The sequence below is a fragment of the Phocoena phocoena genome, chromosome X (genome assembly GCF_963924675.1).
Source record: "Phocoena phocoena chromosome X, mPhoPho1.1, whole genome shotgun sequence".
NCBI classification, from domain to species: domain Eukaryota; kingdom Metazoa; phylum Chordata; class Mammalia; order Artiodactyla; family Phocoenidae; genus Phocoena; species Phocoena phocoena.
This window is the reverse complement of record NC_089240.1, coordinates 99,275,876-99,301,518: the sequence shown is the minus strand read 5'-3', so window position 1 is coordinate 99,301,518 and position 25,643 is coordinate 99,275,876. Positions and strand designations below refer to the sequence as shown.

The window sequence follows — 25,643 nt, the reverse complement described above, 5'->3', positions numbered from 1 at the left end:
TCAGTACACAGTTCTTGTTTAACCACTACTCTGCTTATAAAAATCTCGCTTCCAGTCTACTCAACAAATACTTACTGAGTGCTTTCCCGTGTGCCAGGAATAGTGATCAATCAGGAAGATAAAGATTCAGGGATTCCTTCTTGAAGGAGGAGCATGAGTTTGGGGAAGGCATCTCAGGCAGACAAAGAAGCAAAGCTGGAGCACGGGGGTGTCCTAACAGCAGGCCTCTTATTGGAGCCCTGGATACATTATCCCTATTTGATGATCATAAACTGTCTCTGTAAATGGCTTTTTTCAACAATTTAAAATGGTAATGCAAAATCATGTATATAGATAGTATGTATGTGAAAATCATTGATTTCCACCATTACCCCTCCCAATACACCCAAACAATTTGATTTGGGGTTTAAGGCATTTTTTTTTTTTTTTTTTTTTTTTTTTTTATTTTTTGGTACGCGGGCCTCTCACTGTTGCGGCCTCCCCCGTTGCGGAGCACAGGCTCCAGACGCGCAGGCTCAGCGGCCATGGCCCACGGGCCCAGCCGCCCCGCGGCACGCAGAATCCTCCCAGACCAGGGCACGAACCCGCGCCCCCCACATCGGCAGGCGGACTGTCAACCACTGCGCCACCAGGGAAGCCCTAAGGCATTTTTTAATACACGGGAATACTTAAGAATTAATTTAGGTTATGCATGTCAAAGATGTATGAAGACTTACTTGGGCATATGGATTTGGGAATCATGTGAATGAAGAACTCAAGGGTAGCCCCCCCCCCAAAAAAAAGCCATAAAGAATATAGATACTGCAGAAAACAAAAAGAAGAAGGAAGGGCAAGGACTTCTGAATTTCCCATTCAGTGCAAATCCTTTTTTCAGCGTAGTGAGATTAAGGGTAGTCAGAATCTGTGGATCGTTGGGTCCCCAACAGCTGGATCTCTCTTGTTGCCTGCTCAGTCCTTTCTACACCAACTCCCATCTTAGCCTCATAAACTCATTCATCTGACCCCCAGGTATAAAAGGTGCTACATAAACGTCAGGAACCACTACCATTCTGGCTTTCCATTCTCCCTCCAGCCAGTCCATTACCTTCCTCACCCTTACTTTTTTTCTCCTTTGTTCCCCTTACCTTATCAGCTTACTAGCTCCTCTTATTGCTGTTCTATACCTGACTCCCCCAGAGCAAACAAAGAAACAAACAAACGTTTAGTACCCATATTTTCCTTTGGAAATGTTAAAGATCAGAAGAGTATTTCCCTTCACATTACTTATGCCATCATGGCCTGAGGAATTCTCTGTGCATACACACACACATGTGCGTATGTGCCTGCACAAGTGTGTTTTTCTACTTGTTTGTATTGTGAAGGAGATAGGTCCTACACTAATCCAAGGCATAGTCATGGTTACAATAATCTGTGTAAATTCTTTGTGGGACCGTAAGAGTCCACACAGGTCCGTTAAGGAAATTGATTTGTGAGAAGGTGCTTATAAAAGATGAAATAATGACTTTCCAAAGCAGCTGTCTTTGAGAAATGTCTAGGATTTTCCATTTTAATCTTAGCAAGGCGACATATCAGAGTATCTAGTAAGAAATGTTTAATGTATTTGATATTCAATTTCCTAAAACAAATCAAAAGGAGACACACACACACCTAAGTATATATAGCCATTCGCGTGAACAGTTCTATTTCCTGTAATGAGGAGCCCTGAATGTATTAAGAATTGTGCTCTGTTGTCTAGAAGTTAACTTTTTGTAAGCTTTAAAGGGTTTAACAGTCTTACTTGGTTGCCATCCAAGTACTTTTACTGATTGGTAGGATATAAACAGAGCACACGATTTGGCATGATCTACAGTCTTGTCTGAGCAACAGGAATAACATGGATCTCCCAGATTAGTCTGAAGGGACATTGTCAGGACTCCAGAAGATTACACAGTGCCTGCTCATACAAACGATGGTTAACGCTATTATTCTTCAGTTGTACTTACCACGGGATTAAGCAAAACTTGCAAGAAAAAGGTAGGTTAGTTCTTAGGGAATATTGGGAATATATGGAGAAAGGTCAGATATGTGACATATTAGTCAATTCATTTCACGAGATGGTGGTACTGGAGACAAACTGTAGCAGTCAGTAAGCAAATTAAACTTTCATATAAAGTCATTTAGAAACATTTACATTGAGAAAAAAAATTAGGCTCTTGGCTATATATTTCACTTTTCTCTCATACTATGACTGGCTTGATTTTTACTCACCGTTTTCTCCCTGATCGTTCTTAAACACCTTCTGGAATTAAGATTTTGGAAATGGTCTTTCTGCACACGTTTGTATTTTTGGTGTTCCTTTCCCATGTCTGTCTTTGAGTGTACATATAATTGGAGGAATAAATAACTCTTTGTAGTTCTTTTGAATACATTGAGACATTTGTAGAATGTGGTTCACTTCATATGGAAACAAACATCTTCTGGAACTGTCTCATTGAGAAGAAAGGACAGTAGGGATTCTAGAGCAGGAGTCCTAGACTAGGAGATGGAATTTGGTTTCTAGTTCCAGTTCTGCTACTAGCTAGTAGTGTGACAAGTTAACTTCTCTGGGCTTCAGTTTTTTCATCTATACAATGAGGGTACTGAGCAAGATGATTTGTAAAAGTTCTACAAACCTTCTCTTTCTACTTTGGGAACCAGGGAATTCTGTGTTGTAAGATTTGGCCAAGAATGACTTCTTTCATGGCCTTGGCCAAGTCCCAACATTGTTCTTTATTACATCTCTGAAATACGCATTCACAGGTATTTTTGAGTGATTGATGTTCATACAATGTTTTGAAGAGCTTTTGTACATGTTGTCTTTCTATCCCATTTTATGCAGTTGTCCATAATAGAAACCGAGTGTTCTGTAAATGAAATCAGTGTTTCCTGTGATGTGAACGAGGGCTTTTGACATTTCCCAGTCTAAATATTTTTTTAAATTAATTAATTAATTGACTTGTTTATTTTTGGCTGTGTTGGGTCTTCATTGCTGCACGTGGGCTTTCTCTAGTTGCGGCGAGCAGGGGCTACTACTCTTGGTTGCAGTGCGCAGGCCTCTCATTGCGGCGGCTTCTCTTGTTGCGGAGCATGAACTCTAGGCGTGCAGGCTTCAGTAGTTGCAGCACGCGGGCTCAGTAGTTGTGGCTCGTGGGCTCTAGAGCACAGGCTCAGTAGTTGTGGCGCACGGGCTTAGTTGCTCTGTGACATGTGGGATCTTCCCGGACCAGGGCTCGAACCCGTGTCCCCTGCATTGGCAGGCGGATTCTTAACCACTGCGCCACCAGGGAGGTTCCCCCCAGTCTAAATATTAAAGTAGTGGGACCACTGAGCTTGCATAAAATTATATTTAATCATTTCCTTCCTTTCACTCTGTAGGTGAAAACATTTTTAGTTCTGGAATGTAATAGTAATTACACTCCGTAGTTGCTACTAGAGTCGCCATCAGGGTAGTAAAATCTGATTAATTTGGACCCTGCTAATTTCATGGACTATATTTCTAGTTAAGGGAATTATTTTTAAAGCCTTTGGCATATTGGTTGTTTGCTCATGAGAGAGAATTACAAATGACTTCTAGCAATTTATTAAATCAAAAGAAATGAATATAAATAAATGCTCATCATCAGATATAATGCTTTTCGGGTTTGGGGGTCTTTAAGAGTGTTTAGGATGGGTGGAAGAAAGCAGTCTTTCTTTTCACTTTGAACAAATATTACAACCGTTGGAGTGCTACAAAAACAGGTTCTGAACATTAAGTCTAAGAGATGATTTGGTGGTATTGGTTGATTTCTTTGGAGCCAAATGAGATTAGACCAAGAATATGTTGGTTTTTTGAATCAGTTGATTGCTCGTAGTAGAATAATAACTTGAGAACCTTTGCAGTAAAGTGATCTTCGCCTGTTTGGGGAGGTTACCCTCTTGGAAATTTGGAAAACTCTACATTCACCCTATTTCCCCCTCATAAATATTGAGTAGTCTTCACAGATAAAGACTCAAAACACTTAACTACCTTGGTTTTACATAGGTTTGGGGGTCTTTGTTCTCAGAAGGAGAAGTTACATTTGCAATTACTACTTTGTAATATTTTCATAAGCTGGAAAGTGATTGAAGTTTCTCTCTAAAATTGCTCCATATAGCTAATTTGTAGCTGTTTTATATTTTTAAATGTTTGAGAATGCTTCAGGGCTTTGGAATGAGACATTCCAAACTTGCTTGATGAGTGTGTGTGTGTGTGTGTGTGTGCGCACGCGTGCGCGCGTGTGTGTATTGTGTGTGTTTTCCTTCTTGGGGTTTCCAACAAGTTACCACTGCCAATTGTACCTAGGACCTTTTTGCTCCTTAACTATTAAGATTATTATACAAATCCTTCTAATGTAAAATACTGACTACAGTTTATTTGTATTAGTGGCACTTTTAAAAAACTTTTAAAATGTATTTTGGCCACTAAGATATTGATAAATATTCCTTTCTCTGATTCCTTTGAAGACTTCTGTGAGACAGTTTTTGACGGGGGGTACTGAAAAGAGTTGGAAATACCATTTAACCCTTTAAGTTGCTTGACTGAGTTTTTGTGCAGTGTTTTTGTGTCTGATAGATTGAATAAAAATTATTTGTGAGGTAGTGATGGCTGAGACCTATTTAGTATTTAATAAAGTTTATGCATTACTGGTCAATGTTTCAAAATAAGCTTTCTCTCCTTAGGTATGTATGCGTGAATGTATATACTACGTATACATATATGTTGGATTTCATAGGAAAATACATTGTTGAATGTTGATGTGTTCTTGAAGGTACTTGTGATTACCTTAGGTGATTTCACGCTGTATGCTGGTATATGAAATTACGTATTTTGCAGTTTTTGAAAGCAGTGTCTTTCTTACAGAAATAATTACCTGTGCTTTTTGAATACAAATGAGAAAGGCTCTTAGGGACTAAATCTCAATCTTTCAAAAACTGGGAATCGTTTGGAAAGAGCATATGAAAGCCAGCTACTTAAGTTGGAAGGACAAGCTTATTGTTTGAATATAAACTTGAAAGTAAATATGAGCTTTTCATCACTGCGACGAGTTTTTAAAAAGGTAGCGGCTTTCATGTCAATGGCGGTCCTCCTTTATTAAGCTTGCATTTGATGAAGATGGGTAATTCGGTTTTTAGGTAGAAGGTGGAAGGATGCATTGAGGGTAGATATTTAGTGATGGCGACTTGCCTACATCAGAAATAAAATTCTTCAACCTGAAAATAAAGAATTCAGCATAATACCGGTTTATCCTATTTTCACTTCTTTGAATTGTGTAGAAAGTGTGTGAGTTTGGTGCTTTAAACAGAAACTTGAAACACCCAGTCGCGTTCTGGGCATTTACAACGCTATTTTCTGGCAGTATTTTAAAACAATACAGATGAAGCCTCTATTTGCCGTTACTTTCATGAAATACGTCAACCTCCCTTTGACGGCAGCTTGAATTTTTGATCCTCCTTGTCAGTTACTAACCCCTAGATGTTACCGGACCCGCCGCTGAGCTCTGGAATGGTCCCTGCTGGACACCTGCTTGGTGTCTCTCCTCTAGGCAATTTGTGAGCTGTTTGGGGGCGGGGGAGGCGTGAAGGAGGGTGAAGCGGAGGGAAAGGGGGAGAGAAGAAGGGGAGGGCAGCACTGAATTAGATTGTTGATAGCGTCCCTCCGAGGACTGCTATTAAGAGCACGCTATTCTGTACTTCTCTGCTGCAGAAGACAGAGTGATATTCGTGTTAGCACACGGCATGTTGTAAATGTATGAGATTTTTGCTCATCCTGGCTTGGAAATAAGAATAGGGAAAAGAGAGCAACTTGAATCAGAAGCTACTAGAAGAGCGTGCAGAGTTCTGCAGCAGTTTATATTTGTTCTTACATTTTGCCTTCTTCTAACTGGAAAACAGAGAGACTGGCATTTTTTTTAAACGGGCTCTTCCCATAATGGCATTCTTGTATTGTGTGGCCAGAGCTTGCACAGGAGGAAAGCAGGCTGCCGAATTTAGTCACTGATCTCTATTAGCTGTGGCCTAAGGCTATGCTGAGGTTTATATCCCATTTGTATTGTTGCAGCTCAAAAGAAGAATGTTCAGAGGATGACAAGTGTATTCTGAGTAGGTATGTTGTTTCATTTTCATATGAAACCCGTCTATTTTTTTTTTTCCTGCTACTATTGGTCAGAAATCAGGTTAATAGGTGCAGAATATACTGCAGTGCTGCAGTATCCCTGTTAAGGTAGAACAATGGTAATGCAAGCTTAAAATAATACCAAAAAAAAAAAAAAAACCACCCCAAACCCTAGCCGCTTTTATCAAATAAAGCTGCATTGTGTGGTAAGCACAGTGCAGTCTTTTCAAAAAAAATATACTGCAGTCAACGCTTTCCTAACGAGGTGGCACTATTGTTGAGTTCGAACGATAGAATCATCATTTGCTTTAGGGGACAGGAGGATTTAAAGGAGGTACCTTGCAGCCCTATTTTACAGATTGGAAGCATCGGTTTAAGGGCACTGGCAGAATCGTTTGCTTGTTCTCCGCGGCAGCCACTGCTGTGTCAGTACAGTGTGGAATGGAAGTCATAGTTGGTAGTCTGTTATGGAAACGCTGTTTACTGTTATTGTAGTACCGTGGTGACAACATGCCATTGAAATGGAAAACGAGCTCTCCTGCTATCTGGAAATTCCCAGTTCCTGTGCTTAAAACATCCAGGTCAACTCCACTTTCTCCAGCATACATGTAAGTGAGAGAAAATAGGATATTAAAGTGGGATTTCATTCATGAATCAACCTTGTGACAAAAGGGGGTAGAAAATCCCAAACAGCAACATCCAAAACCCCACAAGATTAAAAACCTCAAGCTTGCTTACATTTAAATATATTGGCATGCCCACATTTTACCATTGTTTTGTTCTTCTAGGAGTTTATGTTTCTTTTCATTTAAAGTGCCTAATGGTAATGTAATTACTAAGATGAAAGTCTAAAGGTATATCTAAGGAATTGCATAAGGATAAACTTTTACATTGGTTGGATGTTTTGAATTTTTGTGTATCTGAAATACTTAAGACGACTTCTTTTGTGTCATGGCACAAAAACGCTCATGATTGATGTGTTAAATATGGAAATGCTTTCTATAATTTTTTGATGAATTTGAAACATTCAGAGTTAACACATTGATCAGAAAATGAGTCTTTTAATGAGGACTTGATACTTGAGTTGTGTATGAACATTAATAAGTTTGATATTATATCTTTCTCAGTTTTATAATTCGAGTTCTGAAGTATAAGTTTGAATTTGTGCAAATTATAGTTCTATGAGTAGTTATTTATATACATGGAGTTGAAAAGTGTATTATACAAATATCTATTTTTGAAATTTATTTTAAGTAAATATGTACTGAAGTATATTGGGACGTCTTTCTAGAATTTTTGAAAATCTTATTTTTTAAATTTGCAAAGTGTTGCTTTAAAAACAAAATCTGGGAGATATAATAAAATATTCTTTTAAAGTATTGTCTGTGATCTTCTTTTAGTAGAGGAAGGAGTGAGGGAAAGCTGGACTTTTTTTTATTAAATAATTGTACAAGAAAAGCTTTTGAGTGAAAGTCTGTCTTAACTGTAAGTGTTCCCTTTAAAATATTTTTCAGTAGGACAGATGTGGAAAATTCTTCCCACTTTAGGTCCATTGTGTGTTTAGAAATCTGGTGAGTTGCCATTTTATTACTTAGTTTTTGTTTTATATGAGGTTCAGATGCACGGTGGTATCTCTCTGGTTCTTTGAAAGGCTTTCAGCTGCTGAGGAAGTGTGCTTGTGCTCTCAGTCCAAAAGAAGCAATTCCCGGGAAAGCGAGGAAAAATGAGGACATTTCAGAGTTGAATCCTGTCATCATTTCATTTTCAGATTATTTTTTCTATTCCTTCTTAGAGATGCTTCAGATTATTTTATCTGGGTGTTAAACTCTGTTTCCCATAAAGTTAAACATTTAAGTTATATTTGTAAAAGAAAAAAGAAAAAAATCAGCTCTGTTTGTTTCTCAAAAGCTGCATTTGTCAAAAGTGCAAATTAATGGAGGTGACAAGTTAATGGAGCTCCTTCAAATAATTCGAGAAAATGAGATGTGCCTGTTGTCTTTATATATCTTAGCTGGTGAGAAATGACCAAAGATTTACCAAGAGCAAATTCATCATCAAAACAAAACATACACACCCCAAACTAAAATCAATAGGTTACAATTAATAATGGTTACTAATGATTCTAGTATTCCTACTGCATTTTACTGTCCAAAAGATCCAATTTGTAGCCCCTGTTGCAGCTGATTTGCTACTTTTTAGAGATGATTGAAAAATACTTACATTTTTTTAATCCATACTAGCCACAAGCTCGGGTACAGCTTAATACAACATCTTTAATGAACCACTTTCTTTCTTTTAAGTCCTCACCTCTTTGACCTGGTGATATGAGTGAATTGATTTAGATGAGAGAAGCCAGAAAATGTCATAGATCTTGCACGTTGGCATTGAGTGTTGGTAGTACACATATGTAGAAATGGAAAAGTATATTTGAGGAGCTGGTGTTAGTCTGGACTATTTTGACATTGTGACGGTCTGTATTGTTAAATTGGCCTTAACTTATTTTTTTAATAAATAAATTAATATGAGGTTTAAAATATTATGTAAATATACACAGAGAATATATGTTAAATATAGGAAAAGAAGACTAGCTTGGGGAGTTTAAATCAAGTTTTAAATAAATTATTTCATTTTTGACTGATTTAGAGTTCATTGCCTTGCTGGGCCAGAAATAAAAATACCACGTTTAACATGTTGTTCTCATCAGTGCTTCCTTATATTCCATAGCACTTCTACACACAGATGATATTTAAGTTGAGCACATTTTTCACTCAAAAATTGTAAAGAGTAAGTTAGAATCCTGGGTCAAGTAACATCATGTTTGCTCTCGTGGTCGGTTGGGTTGGCAAACATAGATTAGATGGCTACTTGTGTCTTTTGGGTCTAAAGTCTTTGCATTGAAATGGAGCAGTTAAATTCTGACTCTCTGATAGATTGTGATATTTTAGGATTTACCTGTAAAATTACGTATAAACATTAAAAATACTATCTTGAGTATAGAATTCTTCCCAGTTAATATAAGCATCTTTTGGTATATTTGCTTGTATTGGTTTGTAATGTTTTATCGTTATTTACTGTGATTTGTCGAATACATATTACATGATTTTCATTGATGACTTGGGTGCTTTTTCAAAGACTGAAATTTCAATATAAAATATTTTTGCTTGTAGTAAAAATGTATCGTAGTAATGGAGCAAATATGGAGAAATATGAAGGTTCCTTATGGTTTCTTTCTAAACTCAATGTAGGTGCTGCTGGCTAGAACTCTTCCATTGATGCTGGTGATATAGGGCAGTGCTGCTATCCACTAGTGAAAGCTAGAATAGAGAATGTTTTACTTACTGCAAACATTGAACAGAAAAGCTTTTTTTTCCTTGTGGATTTAAAGTCCACGTTGGCTTGCTTTCTGCTTGTTTAGAATCTGAACGTGAGTTAAAACCTTTCCATGTTTTCAAGACTTATTGATGATAAAGACAATGTTTATGATAATATTAAGGAAAATAGCTTCTTATAGAGCATAAAGTGCTTTTCAAATTGTGTTAAAATATGATTTGGGAAGAGTGGAGTATCATAAAGACAAAAGATTTGGGAAAATAATCCTTTGGCCTTTAGATAGCTTGATTACCAAATATTATTTAGTCTTTATTAGGTAGAGTCTCCCTTCAGCTTCAGTTTTGAACACTTGCAAGGGTGGTGTGCCATCCATGTGGAATTCTGAAGGGACTGTCTTGATGGAAATCTGAGTGATGTGTTTGTGTTACACTCTGTTCAGCAGAAGGTTGAAGTTCGACCTTAGCCTGAAGGAGTATCTCCTGGTCAGTGTAAGCTAAATTAGTAGACTCTGCTCCTGACAGGTGTGAACCATGGAAATTAACCTGTCAATTTGCCTAAATTAATAAAGCTGAAAGGGCAGTCACTTCTAAGTGGTTTTCTGGTGTTTTGGTATTCATTGTTTTCAGGCAGTAGATGATTCCTTCAGGCTGATGTTATAGGGTTAATGTACTGTTAGATTCCAAGGACACACTGAAATAGAACAGAATTAGCATTAGCTATCTTTTTATCTTTCTTCACAAGCGGTTAAGTCTTGCTAATAATGGTGTGGCCACAAGGAGGAAGACAATAGGTAAGAATTAACCAGCATGATGTAACAGTGAATCATAGCAAGCCAGACAATGGGTGTAGAATGAGTGTTAGTGAATTAGACTTGTCCTCTCTTAGCCAATACACTTGTATTCAGTTAGCATCCTGTTTACAACTATTTTGTTTACTATGTAAAATATATTTTAGAGTAAGTGCCAATAGCACTGACTTTTATAGAAATCATTTTCTATCATTTTATCATTGAGATTCAGTATCTAGATTTCCCTAGAAAAAAATGGTGCTTTATTTAATTGTCAATAATTTGTCTAGATTTAGTCATACTATATAAGTGTTCCTTGTTTGTGGGTGATTCAAAGGACAGTGAAAATTAAAACATGCACGTTCTAAATTTGACATGTTTTCTATCCCCTAAGATTGTCTTTTTTCTAATTTAGTGAATAAAATACAACCTTGAAAATAAAATAAAACAAAACCTTAGGTATCCTTTTCATCTAGCAAAATACTTCCCAAATTGATATTCTCAAATTAGAAAAGAATATAATTAGTTAGACATTTTCACAATTAGTGTATACATAAACTTTTGTTTGTGTCTGCTTAATTTGTTTTTTTACAACATATGCTCAATCTAACAAAATTATGTGGAGAAATAACACAAATAACACAGAGCAATTTAGCGCTCATCTGTAACTCTTGTAGCATGTTTCTTGTGAATTTCCATTGTCTGAACTTGCAGAAGGGCTAGCTTAACACTTATTAATGGAAAATCATAGAGATAAAAGTGACCTTAGATGTCATTTAGAGAATCCAAATCCCCTTTAAAGCAGGAATCCTTCCTGTGACAACTCTGAAAGATGCCGATGCACCTTCTCCTTGATCACTGTCAGTGACAAAGAGCTCACTACCTCCCCAAGCCAGCACCTTTCATTCGTGGACAGCTCTTCCATGCACTGAGCAAAATCAATTCCTCTTATCTTTCATCTCCAGTTCCTAGTGTGGCCTTCTGGAGCTACGGAGAAAAATAGTATTTCCTCCATAACGTACAAGCCCGGAAATCTTCTTTCTTTAACCGTTACTCATGTGACATGTTTTCCAGACTCTTCACTCTGCTGGTTGTGCCTCGCCCAGATAGTTTTTTTGTGTTAAACTTTATACAAGATACTACATCTGAATGAGATGCTCCCCACATGGTCCGACTAGAAGAGACCTCTCTCCTTTCGTACAGGCGTTTTGCTTATCTTAAAGAGCCTGCGATTATATTATTTTTTAATCATAGCATTCACCCTGAACCACAGTGACTCAGAGTTTACAAACTTCTTTTCGGAGGTTTACGACTAGATCGCTTGTTCCTCCTAGTCAGCGTTTATTCTCTTGGCTACTTCAGATCTTCGCGTCTGAGGAATTCTGGCATGTGCAAATGAAATTAAAATTTTGTTTTAAAGCCTATTGTATGTGTTTTTAAAAAGATCTCTTAAAACCATTGAACGTATCTGAGGAATATTGCACACAAGAAACTTACAAGACAGAAAGCTAGTATTTCGGATGCTTTCAGCAATTTCCAAGAATTTTACTTGTCGAAAATTTATCTAGATTCTTTTTTTTTTTTATGCCTAAATGAGTGTTACTTCCAAGAACCCCTCAAAACATTTCCCCAGAGGGAAGAGAGACGGAAATGCAAATCTTTCACCATCATGCGAAGTCTGGAGTTACTAAGAACTCTAAGGATTCCAGACATTCTGCTTGAAATTTAGAATATTTAGATGAGACCTAAATAGGGCCAAGTTAGGGGGAGGGAAAAGAAAGAAGGAAGAGATAGGCAAGTATTTGTATTAATGACCGTATTACTCGTAAAGAGTCAAGAATTATAAGCGCTGTGCATGCCGATATTTTAAATTGAAATAGCAGCCACAGTGTATTACTTTATCTCCTCAAGGCCAAGAAAGAGGTGGTATAAACGTGAGATCCTTAGGGAATCAGTACATAAAGAAGTTACTGAGCAATCCACTTTTGAAAGAGCTCAGTTCTTTTTCAGTCACCTTGTATATTGAGTTTATAATACTCAGAAGTTACTGCCTGTTATGCGCCAGGCATAACTCTGCTGGGTGTTATGGATATAGTCCTTGCAGCTATTCAAAATGACTAGACTTTATCTTCTATCCTATCTTTATTTATAAACAATTAAATTGCTTGATTTATTTTGCTCCTGTGAAAATTCTAAACCAAGACAACCAGTTTAAATAACATTCTTGTTTACTGTGCTTGCATTATTGATAATGGATTTAATGGCAATAAAAATACTACAGAGGAGAAATGTATCTGGGCTCACTGAGGAGATATGAATTGGATATAGATACCAGATTTTAAAGTGCATATGTTGTGGTGATCATTTCGCAATATATACAAATATCAAATCATTATGTTGTACACCTGAAACTAATACAATGTATGTCAGTTATACTCCAATATTTAAACAAAGAAAAAAAGAGAAAGTACATATTCCATAAGATGGAAAATGATGCAATTTACATTTAAACTTGATAGTCACTTTTTTAAACAAGAAAAATGGAGTGCCGTTCTTTAAGTTGGACAGGGCTTAGGTGCTTTATAGCACACAAGTGTATATATTTTTACCTTACAAGCATCAACAATTTGATCCCAGACTATATGATGTAATCTTAGAGAAAAATAAAATTATATTATGTTTCCAATTATAGTAAAATATTTTCACTGGCATGACTTACTATGATGAGGGTATATGTTGTTTTTAACCCAATTTTGCGACACTTATGGTATGGTAAGACAGGAGCATGCCCAACTCGTTGGACAATTCTTCTTATGATATGGTTCAGTGGAGAAATGAAATAACGCGTTTCCATAAGAAAAATGTAATTAAAAACAACTTTCAGAATTCTTGAATCTAGCCTATACAACAGATATTGTAAATTTCATGTGAAACATATTTATTTGCAATTTTCAAAATATCCTGGTTTAACATAGTTAAATGTAATACAATTTATTGAGTGCTACTATAAAAGTGCAAAGCACGGTGTGAAAACTTCCCCAATTTTGCTGTATGGGGAGACACTGCTTTGGGAAAGATTCCCGGTGTTCTCCTTACTTGTTGCAAGTAGTAATAAATCCTTCCCTCACTGGAAAAAAAAAGGGCCAAGCACTTTGGAAGCTGCCCCCCAAACACTCTATGAGGGCAAGTCTTTTCCCTGTTTTACTCTAAGGGCACAGTGGTTCCGAGAAGTTAATTAACTTGCTCAATGTTACACTTCAAGTAAGAGGTGAAGTGAAAATTCAAATGCAGTTCTGCTTGATTTCAATGATCTTGACTCCTCTAATGCCTTTTTCTTTTTATAGACTCTTGCTACTTTCATGCCATCTACTAATTAGGAAATATCTCACTAGAATTCGAAGAACAAAGGAGTATGACAGATGAGATAAACTTTTTTGAATTGGGTGGTGGTACAGGGAGAAGTTAGCTTTACTTTGTGGTACTGTCAAGTGGTGAAGTTGCAGGAAAATACTGGGGCAATTATCTTTACTTACTGATATGATACTGGGATTAACCTCATTGTTTCCTATTTCTTTCGAAGCACTATTCTACCTTCGTTGGCCAGCCACCTTTTCTCCCCCCAGTAATTAGTTGCCATTGACTGGAGCAGATGTGCTCTGTTTATCACAGTCCTAGGGTACTAACCAGTCAGCATGTTTAGTACTTTCTTGTGGACATGATTGTGCCATTGCTTGATTGTGTGCAGGCACTGAGAAAAACCTCCATGTATGAGTTTTCTATTGCTGCCATAACAAATTGCTGCAAGCTAATGGCTTAAAACGTCACAAATTTATTGTGTTATAGTTTTTTAGGTCAGAAGTCTGGTATGGGTCTCACTGGGCTAAAATCACGGTGTTGGTGGAGCTGTGTTTGCTTCTGAGGCTCTAGGGGAGACTGCATTTCCTTCTCGTTTGGATCATTGACAGAATTCAGTTCTTTGCAGTTGTAGAACCACCAAGGTCCTTATCTTCTTGCTGGCTGTAAGGCAACAGTTGATCTCAGCTTCTAGAGGCCACCAGCATTGGCTTCTGGCTCCCTTTCTCCATCTTCAGCGCCAGCGATGGCAGGAGTCTTTTTCACATCTCTCTCTCTCTCTGACCCACTCTTCTGCCTTTCTCTTCCACCTTTAAGGACTTAACGTGATTAGATTGGAAGGTGCAGGGGCTCGATTGAGTTTTTGATTTAAAAGCCTTGAATACTGTATTTTGAAACAGTGAGGTTTTGAGAATGAAACATTGTGAGAATGATACATTAGAGAGGCAAGCTCATTTGAGTGTTCGTGGACAACTGGGTTAAACTAGTGCCTTTGCCATCGCTCTGTCCTTCCTCTCTCCCCCTCCTCTCTCCCCCCCCTCCACTTGAAAGTCTCTCACTGAAGTTATTTCTGCAAATTTTAAAAGACCTTTGCTCATTTACAGCTTGCCCTGTAACATCTTCTATTTTCACTCTTTGTTTCTCTGGTTTCAAAAATATAGTGCTTTTCACTGATCCGTGAGATCAGAACATGATATCTTAAAAAGAGCATAAGTATCTTATTCAGGATTCTTGGACTCTAAGAGCTGGGAGGAACCTTAGAAATCATTCTTTGTCATACCATTGTACCTTGAAAGAGAATGTGATATTTAAGTCTGGTCACTTTTCCTCCATCTGTGTACATTCACATTTGATGAGTTAACTCAGTCTTAATTTATATTTCCTTTTTATTATTTTATCCCATTTCATCAGTTGTATTACAAATTAATGTTAAAAACCAGTTTACAACAAAAACTTCGACTAGATTTCTCTTTATACATGTGATCACACCAGAGAGTTTTCTCTTGTCCTACACTGAACTGTGTTCCTAATTAACTCACAGTTCGACCTGGCTTTGGTTTGGGTGGATCTACAAAATACTTTGAAATAGAGTTTTGAAAAGTATATGGATGTTTTAGGTTGTAAGTAGATTATCCAATAGATAATCCCTTAGCATCACTAAACTGAAGTGATTTTCATTCATTATGAGCACTTTCCCTCAAAGGATGTGCATATGTAATCATTTCTGAATGATTCACAGCTAAACAAAAGTTCATGAAACTGGAACCAAAATTTTCGTCTAAAGTAGACCAGTGACCTGGCTCATTAGCATATTTTTCATAAGCATATTGCTGAAGTATATAGATAGATGCAATTAGAGACTTTTCTTTCAAATGATGTGATCCACCATCATATGTTTGGCTTTCTTTCATATAATTATAATTGCAGATTTTATATATATATATATATATATTTTTTTTTTTTTTTTGGCTGTGTTGGGTCTTCGTTGCTGCGTGCGGGCTTCTCATTGCAGTGGCTTCTCTTGTTGCGGAGCACCGGCTCTAGGCTCATGGGCTTCGGTAATTGTGGCTCACGGGCTCTAGAGCGCAGGCTCAGTAGTTGTGGCTCACGGGCTTAGTTGCTCCGCGGCATATGGGATCTTCCCAGACCAGGGCTTGAGCCTGCGTCCCCTGCATTGGCAGGCGGATTCTTAACCACTGCGCCACCAGGGAAGCCCGCAGATTATATTTTTGAATAGTGGATATTATTTGATTGCTGGTGCAGCCTTGCAGATAGCCTGATCTGGGATGAATAATCCTTTAAAATAAAATAGCAGTAAGGAAAGTCGATGTTATTTATTTATCTATTTTGGCACTTATATGCTAAATATGAACTGATACACTTCTGTACCAGGGAGCAAAGTTTGCAATTAGTTTAGTTATTGTGGTTTATATGAATTATGCAACATGGTATTTGTTAGTAGATGATGTTGAGAATTTATTGATATTTTTTATCACTTAGTCCTTTGGAAAGTAATTATTTCTTTCACTGTGATCTCTTTGCAAGCAAGTATCCCGCCTGCTCTTTTTACATATCTCCTAGTGCAGTGGCTGGCACATAGCAGGTGTTCAGATGTTGAGTTGATGAATGAATTTTTAAATTTTTATTTATTTATTTATGGCTACACCATGCAGCATGTGGGATCTTAGTTCCCTGACCAGGGGTCGAATGCAGGCCCCCTGCTTTGGAGGTATGGAGTCTTAACCATTGGACCGCTGGGGAAATCCCCAATGAATGGATCTAGAGAGAGTAGTTTTTAGGTCTGTAGCCTTGTGCAAATTATTTCACTCAAAGTGTGTTGCATTTCTTCATTTCATATATAGAGGAATCTAATAAATTACAGTCTTGTTAGAGAGTAAGTTACAGCTATCTTTCCTACGAAAAGAACTAATCCAAAATCCTGATTCTGTTCCTTGCTTGCCGATAAGTACCATGATGCTGGCACCGACTGAAAGTAATTTTAATAGAAGCAATTTACCAGTGACCAGAAAACTTTAGTCATGGTTCATCAAATTGTAATTTGATAAAGAAAGTAAGATTATAATCTCTTCCAAGAGAGCAACTACTCTTAAAGTTAAGAGTTATTTGACCTATTTTCACATGTCCTTTACCATGAGGGGCAAACTATTTTAGACAAATTTCTGTTTTAAAACTAGTATGTTTGTACTTAATTGATAATGTGTTTTCTGTGTATAGTTTGAAAACAAGAATGGCCGACTAGGATAAAAGGAAATCTGAGTAGGGTTTAGGAAAAATAAATTTTAAATTAGTACTCAAATAAATGATCCACATTTACTTATGTTCTGAATTGTTTTATACTTAAAAAGGCTAAACCCGGGGCCACGGCAGTGAAAGCGTTGAGTCCTAACCACTGGACCACCAGGGAACTCCCAGCAGATATTCAATTTAAATTAACTAAGTTTTCCTCCTATCAGAAATATTTTAAATAAATGCTTTTACACATTGCTTGGTTAACAATAGGACAAAAAGGCATAGCAGTTACTAATGTATGAAAACAACATATTCTGAAGCAAAACAATTGATAGTTTGTGAATAAATTTGGATTTTTATTTATTCTCAAATCATTAAATATATATTTACTTTGAATTATTTGCCAGAATGTGCAACTAGTTAAGGAGGGCTAGTCCAAGAAGCCTTGAATGCAAGAGCGTAGGATATGGCTTTTGTTCAGCAAGCAGAGAGGAGTGATTGAATACTGCTCTTGGAAAACTGTCTCCACTAGTGAAGGGGCTTCTAGTGTGTGGAAACCTTTCCTCCTTCACAGCTCCCTCCCAGAGGTACAGGTCCCGTCCCTATCCTTTTGTCTCTGTTTATTCTTTTTTCTTTTGCCCTACCCAGGTAGGTGGGGGGTTTCTTGCCTTTTGGGAGGTCTGAGGTCTTCTGCCAGCGTTCAGTAGGTGTTCTGTAGGTGTTGTTCCACACGTAGGTGTATTTCTGATGTGGGCATAGGAGAGGGGGGAGAACTAGGCGTCTAAGATGACTGAAATATTTTGATGATAACAACTTTATTTTGGAATCCAGAATATCCTATCTATGTCTCTCTTGAATGCGTGACGTCTAGATACATTTGAGATTCCTGAACTTCCTTCTGACTGACCAAACTTCCAGGAATAATCATTAAGAACTATGTAGTCAAATTCATTTCCCTTGAGAGTACCTTTAAATAAGCCAGTTTTCTCCTTAAAGCATGATCTAGAAAAAGACTGGATTTGGGACATTTAAAATGACTTATTGCTCCAAGAAATAGCTTGTTGTAGATGGGATGAGTTGAGGGGAATAGCATTTAGGCTAGCATTTTCCAACTAGCTGGCCAGACTTTTGACACCCTGACACTCATCTTGGTGAGTCTTCTCTGCGTCCTTCTCACCTGCACTCTGAGAGTCAGAAATTATAAATTGGGGTATGAAACACTGGTTTAAAGGACGGTATGGAAAGAAGGAAGGGAATGCTTCTCTCTTGCTTAATATCCTTCTGTCCTATTTGTCTCAAACAGACGGAGGCAGTACTTCATTACTACTTCACAATTCATAGATCGCTTCTGCAAAACACATACACAGTCTGAAAATGCTCCAATTAGCTTCTATTCAAAATTCTCACTTAGATGACTGGGAAATGTGAGTGCTGGATGCCTACTGTCATGTTGTTTAAATTATACGGTCTGCGTCTACCCTTTTTGCGTTCCACCCAAGAACACAAACTTTCTTTAAGCCAGAGGCCATAATGTTCCTAAAAAGAAACACCTTTCCCCCAAAGTGGCAAACTCCTCAATGAATTATAATTTGCATCTACTCCCTCAAAAAAAATAAATAACCAGCCTCCCTTTCAGGAAGTCATTACCAATTTTATCAAGAATACTTAATATTTGGGGTAAACATAGTCATGGTACATAAACACTTTACGCAAAGGACTCCTTCCTTAGCGTTGCTGTACGATGGACAAAATCTTATAAAAGTGTTTTTTTTTTTTTTTTTTTTTTTTTTGCGGTACGCGGGCCTCTCACTGTCGTGGCCTCTCCCGTTTCGGAGCACAGGCTCCGGACGCGCAGGCTCAGCGGCCATGGCTCACGGGCCCAGCCGCTCCGCGGCATGTGGGATCTTCCCGGACCGGGGCACGAACCCGTGTCCCCTGCATCGGCAGGCGGACTCTCAACCACTGCGCCACCAGGGAAGCGCAAGAGGGATAAGTTAAAGTCTTAGAGCTAAGTTTTATTTAAAAAAAAAAAAACCTTAATGGTGAGGCAAACATGTACAAAGTGGAAAATAATGTTAATATGAAAAATTGTACTAAAATTAGACTTTTTGCTTCACCAAGCTCCACGTCTGAAACAAACTTGAGAGAGCTATCCTTAGTGTTATTCTCAGACTCTTTGGGTTTAGAGTCTGTCTTCTGATTTCTCTTTTTGTATTACCTTCCCCTGTCTTAAAACTATTGGCTGTCATATTAAAACATTGGTGTGATTAAATCATATTAAACATTATATTTAAATGAATGATTTGATACATTCATTGAAATAATTAGAGATGCTGCTAGGTCATTGCAAAATCAAGGTTGAGATTTGTTACATTTATTACAGGCTTTGAAGACAGAATCAGTGGGACTCGTAGAGCTGCCAATTATAATTCTTAAAACATGGAGTACAATTGGCTATTACTTTTAAGTTGGAAAGTCTTGCTCTTTGTTGTTTTTTTTTTTCTTACCATGTTTCCTTTTAAAAGAAAAATAAACATTCCCTTAAGACCTGGTCATGAATTACTGACTTTGCGAAGCTGAATATAACTAGGAAATTCAGAAAAGACAGAAAAGGATTGGATTTTTATCACTTGATTAATGATTCCTCCTGTTCCCAAAGAGATTTGTCTCAGTGATTTCTAACTGGTTTTGAGTTTGTGGAGTCTGCCTTTATAATAAACTCTAAAATCGGATAACTTGGATGTTTGAATATTTAATAATCTGAAATTTTAGGCATGTGAAAGCTCAGTTCTTTAATAATACACTTTTGCATTGATACGCACTATAGCACCATAGTCAAATTTCAAAGTCAGTGAGCTACAGATAATAGGAATAAAGTGATACTTTGGTTAGTGTAAATCCTCTGGGAGCAAAAAGCTCCTTTATAGACAAGTGGCATGCGTGTTGGAGCTCCGGTTCAGTTTCTTCATTTGGGGATAGAAGAAGGAGAAGGCATGCTCCTGACCTCAGGTATAGCTCAGACTTCTCACTGGCCAGGCTGGTGCTGGCTGTAGGAGGGCAGGGAGCATCCTTTCAGAGGATTATAACTATTTCCTCTGTGCACTGGGAACGGGACTACTGGTGGTGATGGGAGTCCGTGCTGTTTCCCCCAACCTACAACATCCATATTGCTCTCTCTCTCCCACCACTACCACTTGTGTACTTGCTCACCTTATATGGCTTCTTAAGGCAAGGGAGCTTCAACTTCGACTTAGCTTTTTTTATATAGTAGGTATGGAATCAACATTTAGAATTCATTTTTTTAAGTTGAAGTATAGTTGATTTACAATGTTGTATTAGTTTCAGGTGTACATACGACATGGTGATTCAATATTTTTATAGATTATACTCTTGTATTTCTGCTTCAGGTATCTATCATCTATCTATCTATATCTTTCATCCAAATATTATGAGAAATGTAAAGAATGAGAAATAGTATATAAACCAAGCTTCCAAACGGTAGAATTTTCTAGTCTAGATGCATGAGACTTGATGTAGTTTAATTGGTATATGAGTTTTAAAAGGTGAAGGAAGACTAAAGTTTTGAAATATGGTAGACGGAAGGAGCAAACATTAATCTGAAAGTGTTTCAGGGACAGGATTGAGGTATTCAATGCAAATGCTTTATGGTTTGGATAATTAACTTTCATCCTGTTAGAGTAGACTATCATTTGTCATTCCATTTGTTTAGCCCAATTCCCTCATCTGTGTCATAGTGCTATTTCTGTGATGGCGATGGGTGGCTTTGGAATTCAGAATCTGTTCTTTTAAGTGTTGGTATCCGTAATGTCAAGTTCTCCCTAAATCTGATCTGAGTTATATCCTAGGATATGCTCCCTCCTGACCCCAGATGTGTTGGGAGAATGGCATGAGAGATTTTTAGCATTGGTATTGTTGTTATGGAAGTAGTGGTAAAAGTGAGTAATTTTAGACTGAAGTAGTTCAACCAACGAATTGCTTCCCTATAACAGAATGTGTCTCTCTGAGATCTTCCTCATGTTTATAAATTAAACACTGAAATGTTGATTGCTTTATGGCCTCTACTCTGCTATTTTTCATTTTTTAGGCTTGGTGTGATGGGAACAATTTGGTCTCTGGAATCAGACTCAGGTTCAAGTCATAGTTACCAGATTCATGGTGAGGCCTTAAACTCTCTGAGCTTCAGTTTCCTGTCTTTAAAATGGGATTGTTATGAGGATTAAGTAGCATAGAGAACGTGTCTGGCACACTGCCTAGTACACAGCAGGTGCTGGGTAGATTATCTTATTCCTATGTTAAAACTGACATAAGCTATTTATTATGTGATTTTATTTTACATGTGACAGACATTTGCATATAAAGAAGCTTCTTTACTTTGGAAAACCATTTTACAGTCTGGCCCTATCACCTTGAAAGTTTTTTTCTCTTTTGTGGGCTCTGGTATATAGCTGCAGCAGAAAAGAAAGCCTCAGAAAGGTTAGCAACTATTTTATATCATCTATGCTAAAGATTTCCGTTAGCAGATTTATTGCAAGTTGACAATAATGTACTTATACTTATGTCATTAAAAAATACAAATAACTAACCAAAGCTTTATCTTTTCTTGACTTCTTTCAGGCAAACACCTTGTTGAGGAGACACGTTCTCCATAGTTTCTTAAATAGTGATTAATTTACGCCTTCTTAAGAGAAGTTGCTCCCACGGGGAGATCGGGGACATCAGCTCCGTGCTTTGTGACCACCTGGAGGGGTGGGATAGGGAGGGTGGGAGGGAGATGTAAGAGGGAGGGGATATGGGGATGTATGTATCTGTATAGCTGATTCACTTTGTTATACAGCAGAAACTAACACAACATTGTAAAGCAGTTATACTCCAATAAAGATGTTAAGAAAACAAAGAGAGGAGTTGCTATGATATTTATGATTTCCTTGTACAGTGATACTGTAAATGTCATTTTAGTTGGGACGTATCTTTATTTTTTAAAATCTTTTATTTATTTTTTAAAGCAGTTTATTTATTTATTTATTTTTGGCCCTGCCGTGTGGCTTGTGGGATCTTAGTTCCCCGACCAGGGATTGAACCCAGGACCCCTGCAGTGGAAGCGCAGAGTCCTAGCTACTAGATGCCAGGGAATTCCTGGGACATATCTTCAAATATTTTAGGTTTTAAGGTGTTTTTCTTTTAAAGAAAATACCAGGCTTATTTTATATATATTAACTTACTTCATGAATTGGAAATTTTCCTTCTTAATTTTAAAAACACTTCCTTTTTTTCTTAATGGAAATTGAGAGTGTGTGTGTGTGTGTGTGTGTGTGTGTGTGTATCATTCAGTTTTTGATGGGAGGCGTGAAGGAGAGCGGATTCTAAATTTTGTGTGGTAGGAAGATTATTAATATCTTTAGAATTCAATGGAGAATGCATACTTTGAATCTATAGAAAAATCAATGGGAAATGACTAATATCATCTTAAGCTTTTAATTTATTTCTCGTGGGGGAAGGAAATACCTTGACAAATTTAGCACTCAAATTCAAATGAATGTAAGAACAGGTGGCCGAATTTTTCCCCCACCTGCCAATGCAACTTTATAGCAAGAAATGTTTCATTTAGCAAATGCTGCAGCTAGCAGACACTTCTCTGTTTCAGAGCAGAAAAACAAATGACGGGGGAGTCCTTCTTTGAAGAAAGCCTTTTTCTTGATTTTCTTTTTAAATTGTGAGTGTGAGAAATATGTCTTTTCTTTTTCTGGGGGACGGGTGGTGAAGCATGAGTCAGTGCCTTGATTAACCAAGCTGACTTGTTGTGTTGTTATACCATTCATGACTTTTATTTTTGTTTTGTTTTGTTGTTGTTGCACTTCTTGCACACCAACCCACTGGCGCTTTCAGTTAGAATAATGTTATTACTCTGGGAAATTGCAGTATTTGAATAATACTTTTGACACTAACTCAGAAACCCCTGTTCTTTTGTTACAGTGGCATTATGTTATTAGAATTACACACATTGTTAGGTTTAACCGCTTTGTAATGTGGTGGTCACAAGCAAGAGGTGCTGTCAAACTGATCAGGAGCTGAAGAGAGAAAAGTTAAAGGCATTGATATACTTTCACCTTTCTGGTTTTTCTCTGATTCACTTATTTTTTTCCCTCAGAAATGAAATCAAGTAAAGTAAAGGGAACAACTTGACATGTATTCTGATAGTCTTGGGCAGTATGTTTCTTCTGCAAGTGCATGTATCCTATCAGCATGTTTTGAGACTGATGAGTGTCCTAAGACTATTTGAGGCTTTGGAGCCAAATGATGCAATTATGAGATACTCTCCCCTTCCCCATATGGCATACCAACAAACCCGATTGCTATAGTGAATTCTGAGTACACGGTTCTTCATGGAACATCTACCAAACTATTACCTCTACAGAACTATTCATTGTAGAAAACATATTTGAACCAGATTGACAGACCACTCTTGCTGCAGCCCACCCACCGGTAATACACAGTCTTTTACTGTCATGATGTTCAGTGTAAAAAGGAAAAGAATGTGTACATTTGATGATTTAAAATTTTTCATTAAAAAATCCATGAGTGAACAATGCCATGCCGATGGCAGGGGCTTAATATTTGTTTGCACTAGCAATTTTGAGAGTATATGTTCTACTCTACTCTTCTATAAGTTTACAGATTTGCTTCAATTTGCATATTCTGGAGTACGAATGGAGTTGGACATTTTTCTATCTGTTAATCATTTGTACCTTTATATTTATGAATTGTGTCCCTATGTCATTTACACCTGTTTCCCTTGGGGTAATTTTTTAAATATGGAAGGCTTCGAGGCAACATTACAATGTTAGTATCACCCTGTTAACATGTGACAATTGCTTAGACTATTTCCTTTGTCTTCAAATACTAGTACAAAGAAATGCCACAGTCTATGTATGTTTGGTTTGACCACCTTCGCAGAGCTTTCAGTAAGACCATCAGGCAGTGCTTCCATCTCTACCTAATGCTCTTCGAAAAAGTAATTGTTCTCTTTGAGCAAGTGCACTTGAGTGACTCATGTACACTTTGTGAAAGATTGCTTTCATGCTCCGTGGTTGGTCACTGTTTACAAAATAAGATGTGTCCAGCGGTAGTGGGGCGGGCGGGAATGGTGTGGTAGCAATATGTAGACGCTGGAAGAAAAAGATTCAATTTTTCAAAAGAAAATTGATGAACACAATCTCTCCCATGAATAATTTTACAGTTTTGATGAAATAAGACTATTTGGACAGGGTTTGCTTGATTCTAAATTGGCATGTAAAAGTGAATCCAAATAACAATTGTTTTTTTTTTTTTTTTTTTTGGTTCTTATTTTTTCTCTCCAAATAACAGTTGTTTAAAGCCGACTTAGGAATTATTCTTCCATGAGTTTACATGGGACAAAAGCCTTTCCACATAATTATCTTATAAACTTAAAAGCCATTATGTACTTATCTCCTGTAAACAGTTGATTTTTCAGATTGATGGACTGGAGGAGAGCAGAGGTATTCTATTATTAGGCAGTCTTGGAGGAGTTAGTGGTAATTAATAATCCTACTGTGTTTCTGACTGCCAGCGTTACCTCATGGAGTTAACCCTCAGACTGGGAAGTTATTTAGAACATGAAATTTCTTTAGAAAATCTGTCCTGAGGAGGTTAATCCCTCTGTACCGGGGTTTCTCAACCTTGGCATTCTTGAAAGTTTTGCCTGAGCACTGCTTTGCCGTGGAGACCTTTCCTGTGCCTTGTAGGATGTTTAACAGCATCCCACCAGATGAGAGTAGCAACGCCTCACTACCCTGCGACCACGTAAAGTGTTTCCAGACATCGATGCCCCTCCCCCCACTGAGAACCACTGCTCCTTTTATTGCTTTCAACCATATGACTTAGAAAGGATACGATTAAAAATGTTAATTACTCAGATAATCATTCCTTTAAGGATAGTTTGATGTCACTGTGGCTTGGAGTTTGCAGAGAGGTTTCACCTCCCTGCACTGTTGAAGAACAATGCTCTCCGCATACAGTCAATAGACTTAGTGAGTAGGAGATAGAAGAGAATGTTGAATCTGCTGGGGAGGTTGACATGACATGTGCTGTTACTGATGCAGAAATAATAGGGAATGTTCTGAATGTTTAAAAGTCAAAAGATGTTGATAAGAAGTCATGAAAAAGATGATTTTAGTGAAGACTTCTTTAGCTTTTGAAGTAATTAGTTAGAAAGCCAGACATATTATCTTGCCAAGAATAGGCTGCATTTTTATATTCTGCCTTTCGATTTTAAGAGCAAGAGACAAATGACATGGAAACAAGTTATGATCTGTAGTTTATTTTTTTAAAAAATACAATTTCCAGGATATGTCATGGGGCAGTGCGGTTTCAGCTTTACTCCTGTCCCGTTTACATCTGTGGTTCTGTGAAATAATAATTGACGGTCATTTAAGGCACCGCATGATAAAGAAATGTCTCTGGAATGATCCACAGAAATGAGATTCTGTATCCATTCAGATGACATATATTAAACCTCTCATGTGCCAGGTTCTGTGCAGGGAATACAGAAACTAATGAAACATTCTGCTTGAATGTCCCATTAAAATAATTCTGGATGAATGGAAAATTCCTGGTTAGGGATACCAGTCACCATCAATCTATTTCCCACTTTTCCATTTGATTCTGTAATTAAATGTCTGTCTGCGAAAGCTGGTTAAAAGTATCTGCAAATGTATGTATGCTATATATCATGTATAT

General features: G+C 37.4%; 1 protein-coding gene across 5 annotated transcripts in view; it reads left to right on the top strand.

Annotated features, from left to right (window-relative positions):
• Positions 1 to 25,643, top strand: part of KLHL13 (kelch like family member 13) — a 191,964-nt gene that overhangs the window by 125,843 nt on the left and 40,478 nt on the right. For 2 of the 5 annotated variants that reach the window (XM_065900573.1, XM_065900571.1), the window contains exon 1: positions 6,060 to 6,139. The exons of 2 other annotated variants lie outside the window; for them this stretch is intronic. In XM_065900573.1, coding sequence (XP_065756645.1) covers positions 6,060 to 6,139 — 80 coding nt within the window. Of the gene's footprint in view, positions 1 to 6,059; positions 6,140 to 6,440; positions 6,757 to 25,643 lie in introns of those variants that run through there. One more of the 5 variants, XM_065900570.1, reaches the window with a different exon arrangement.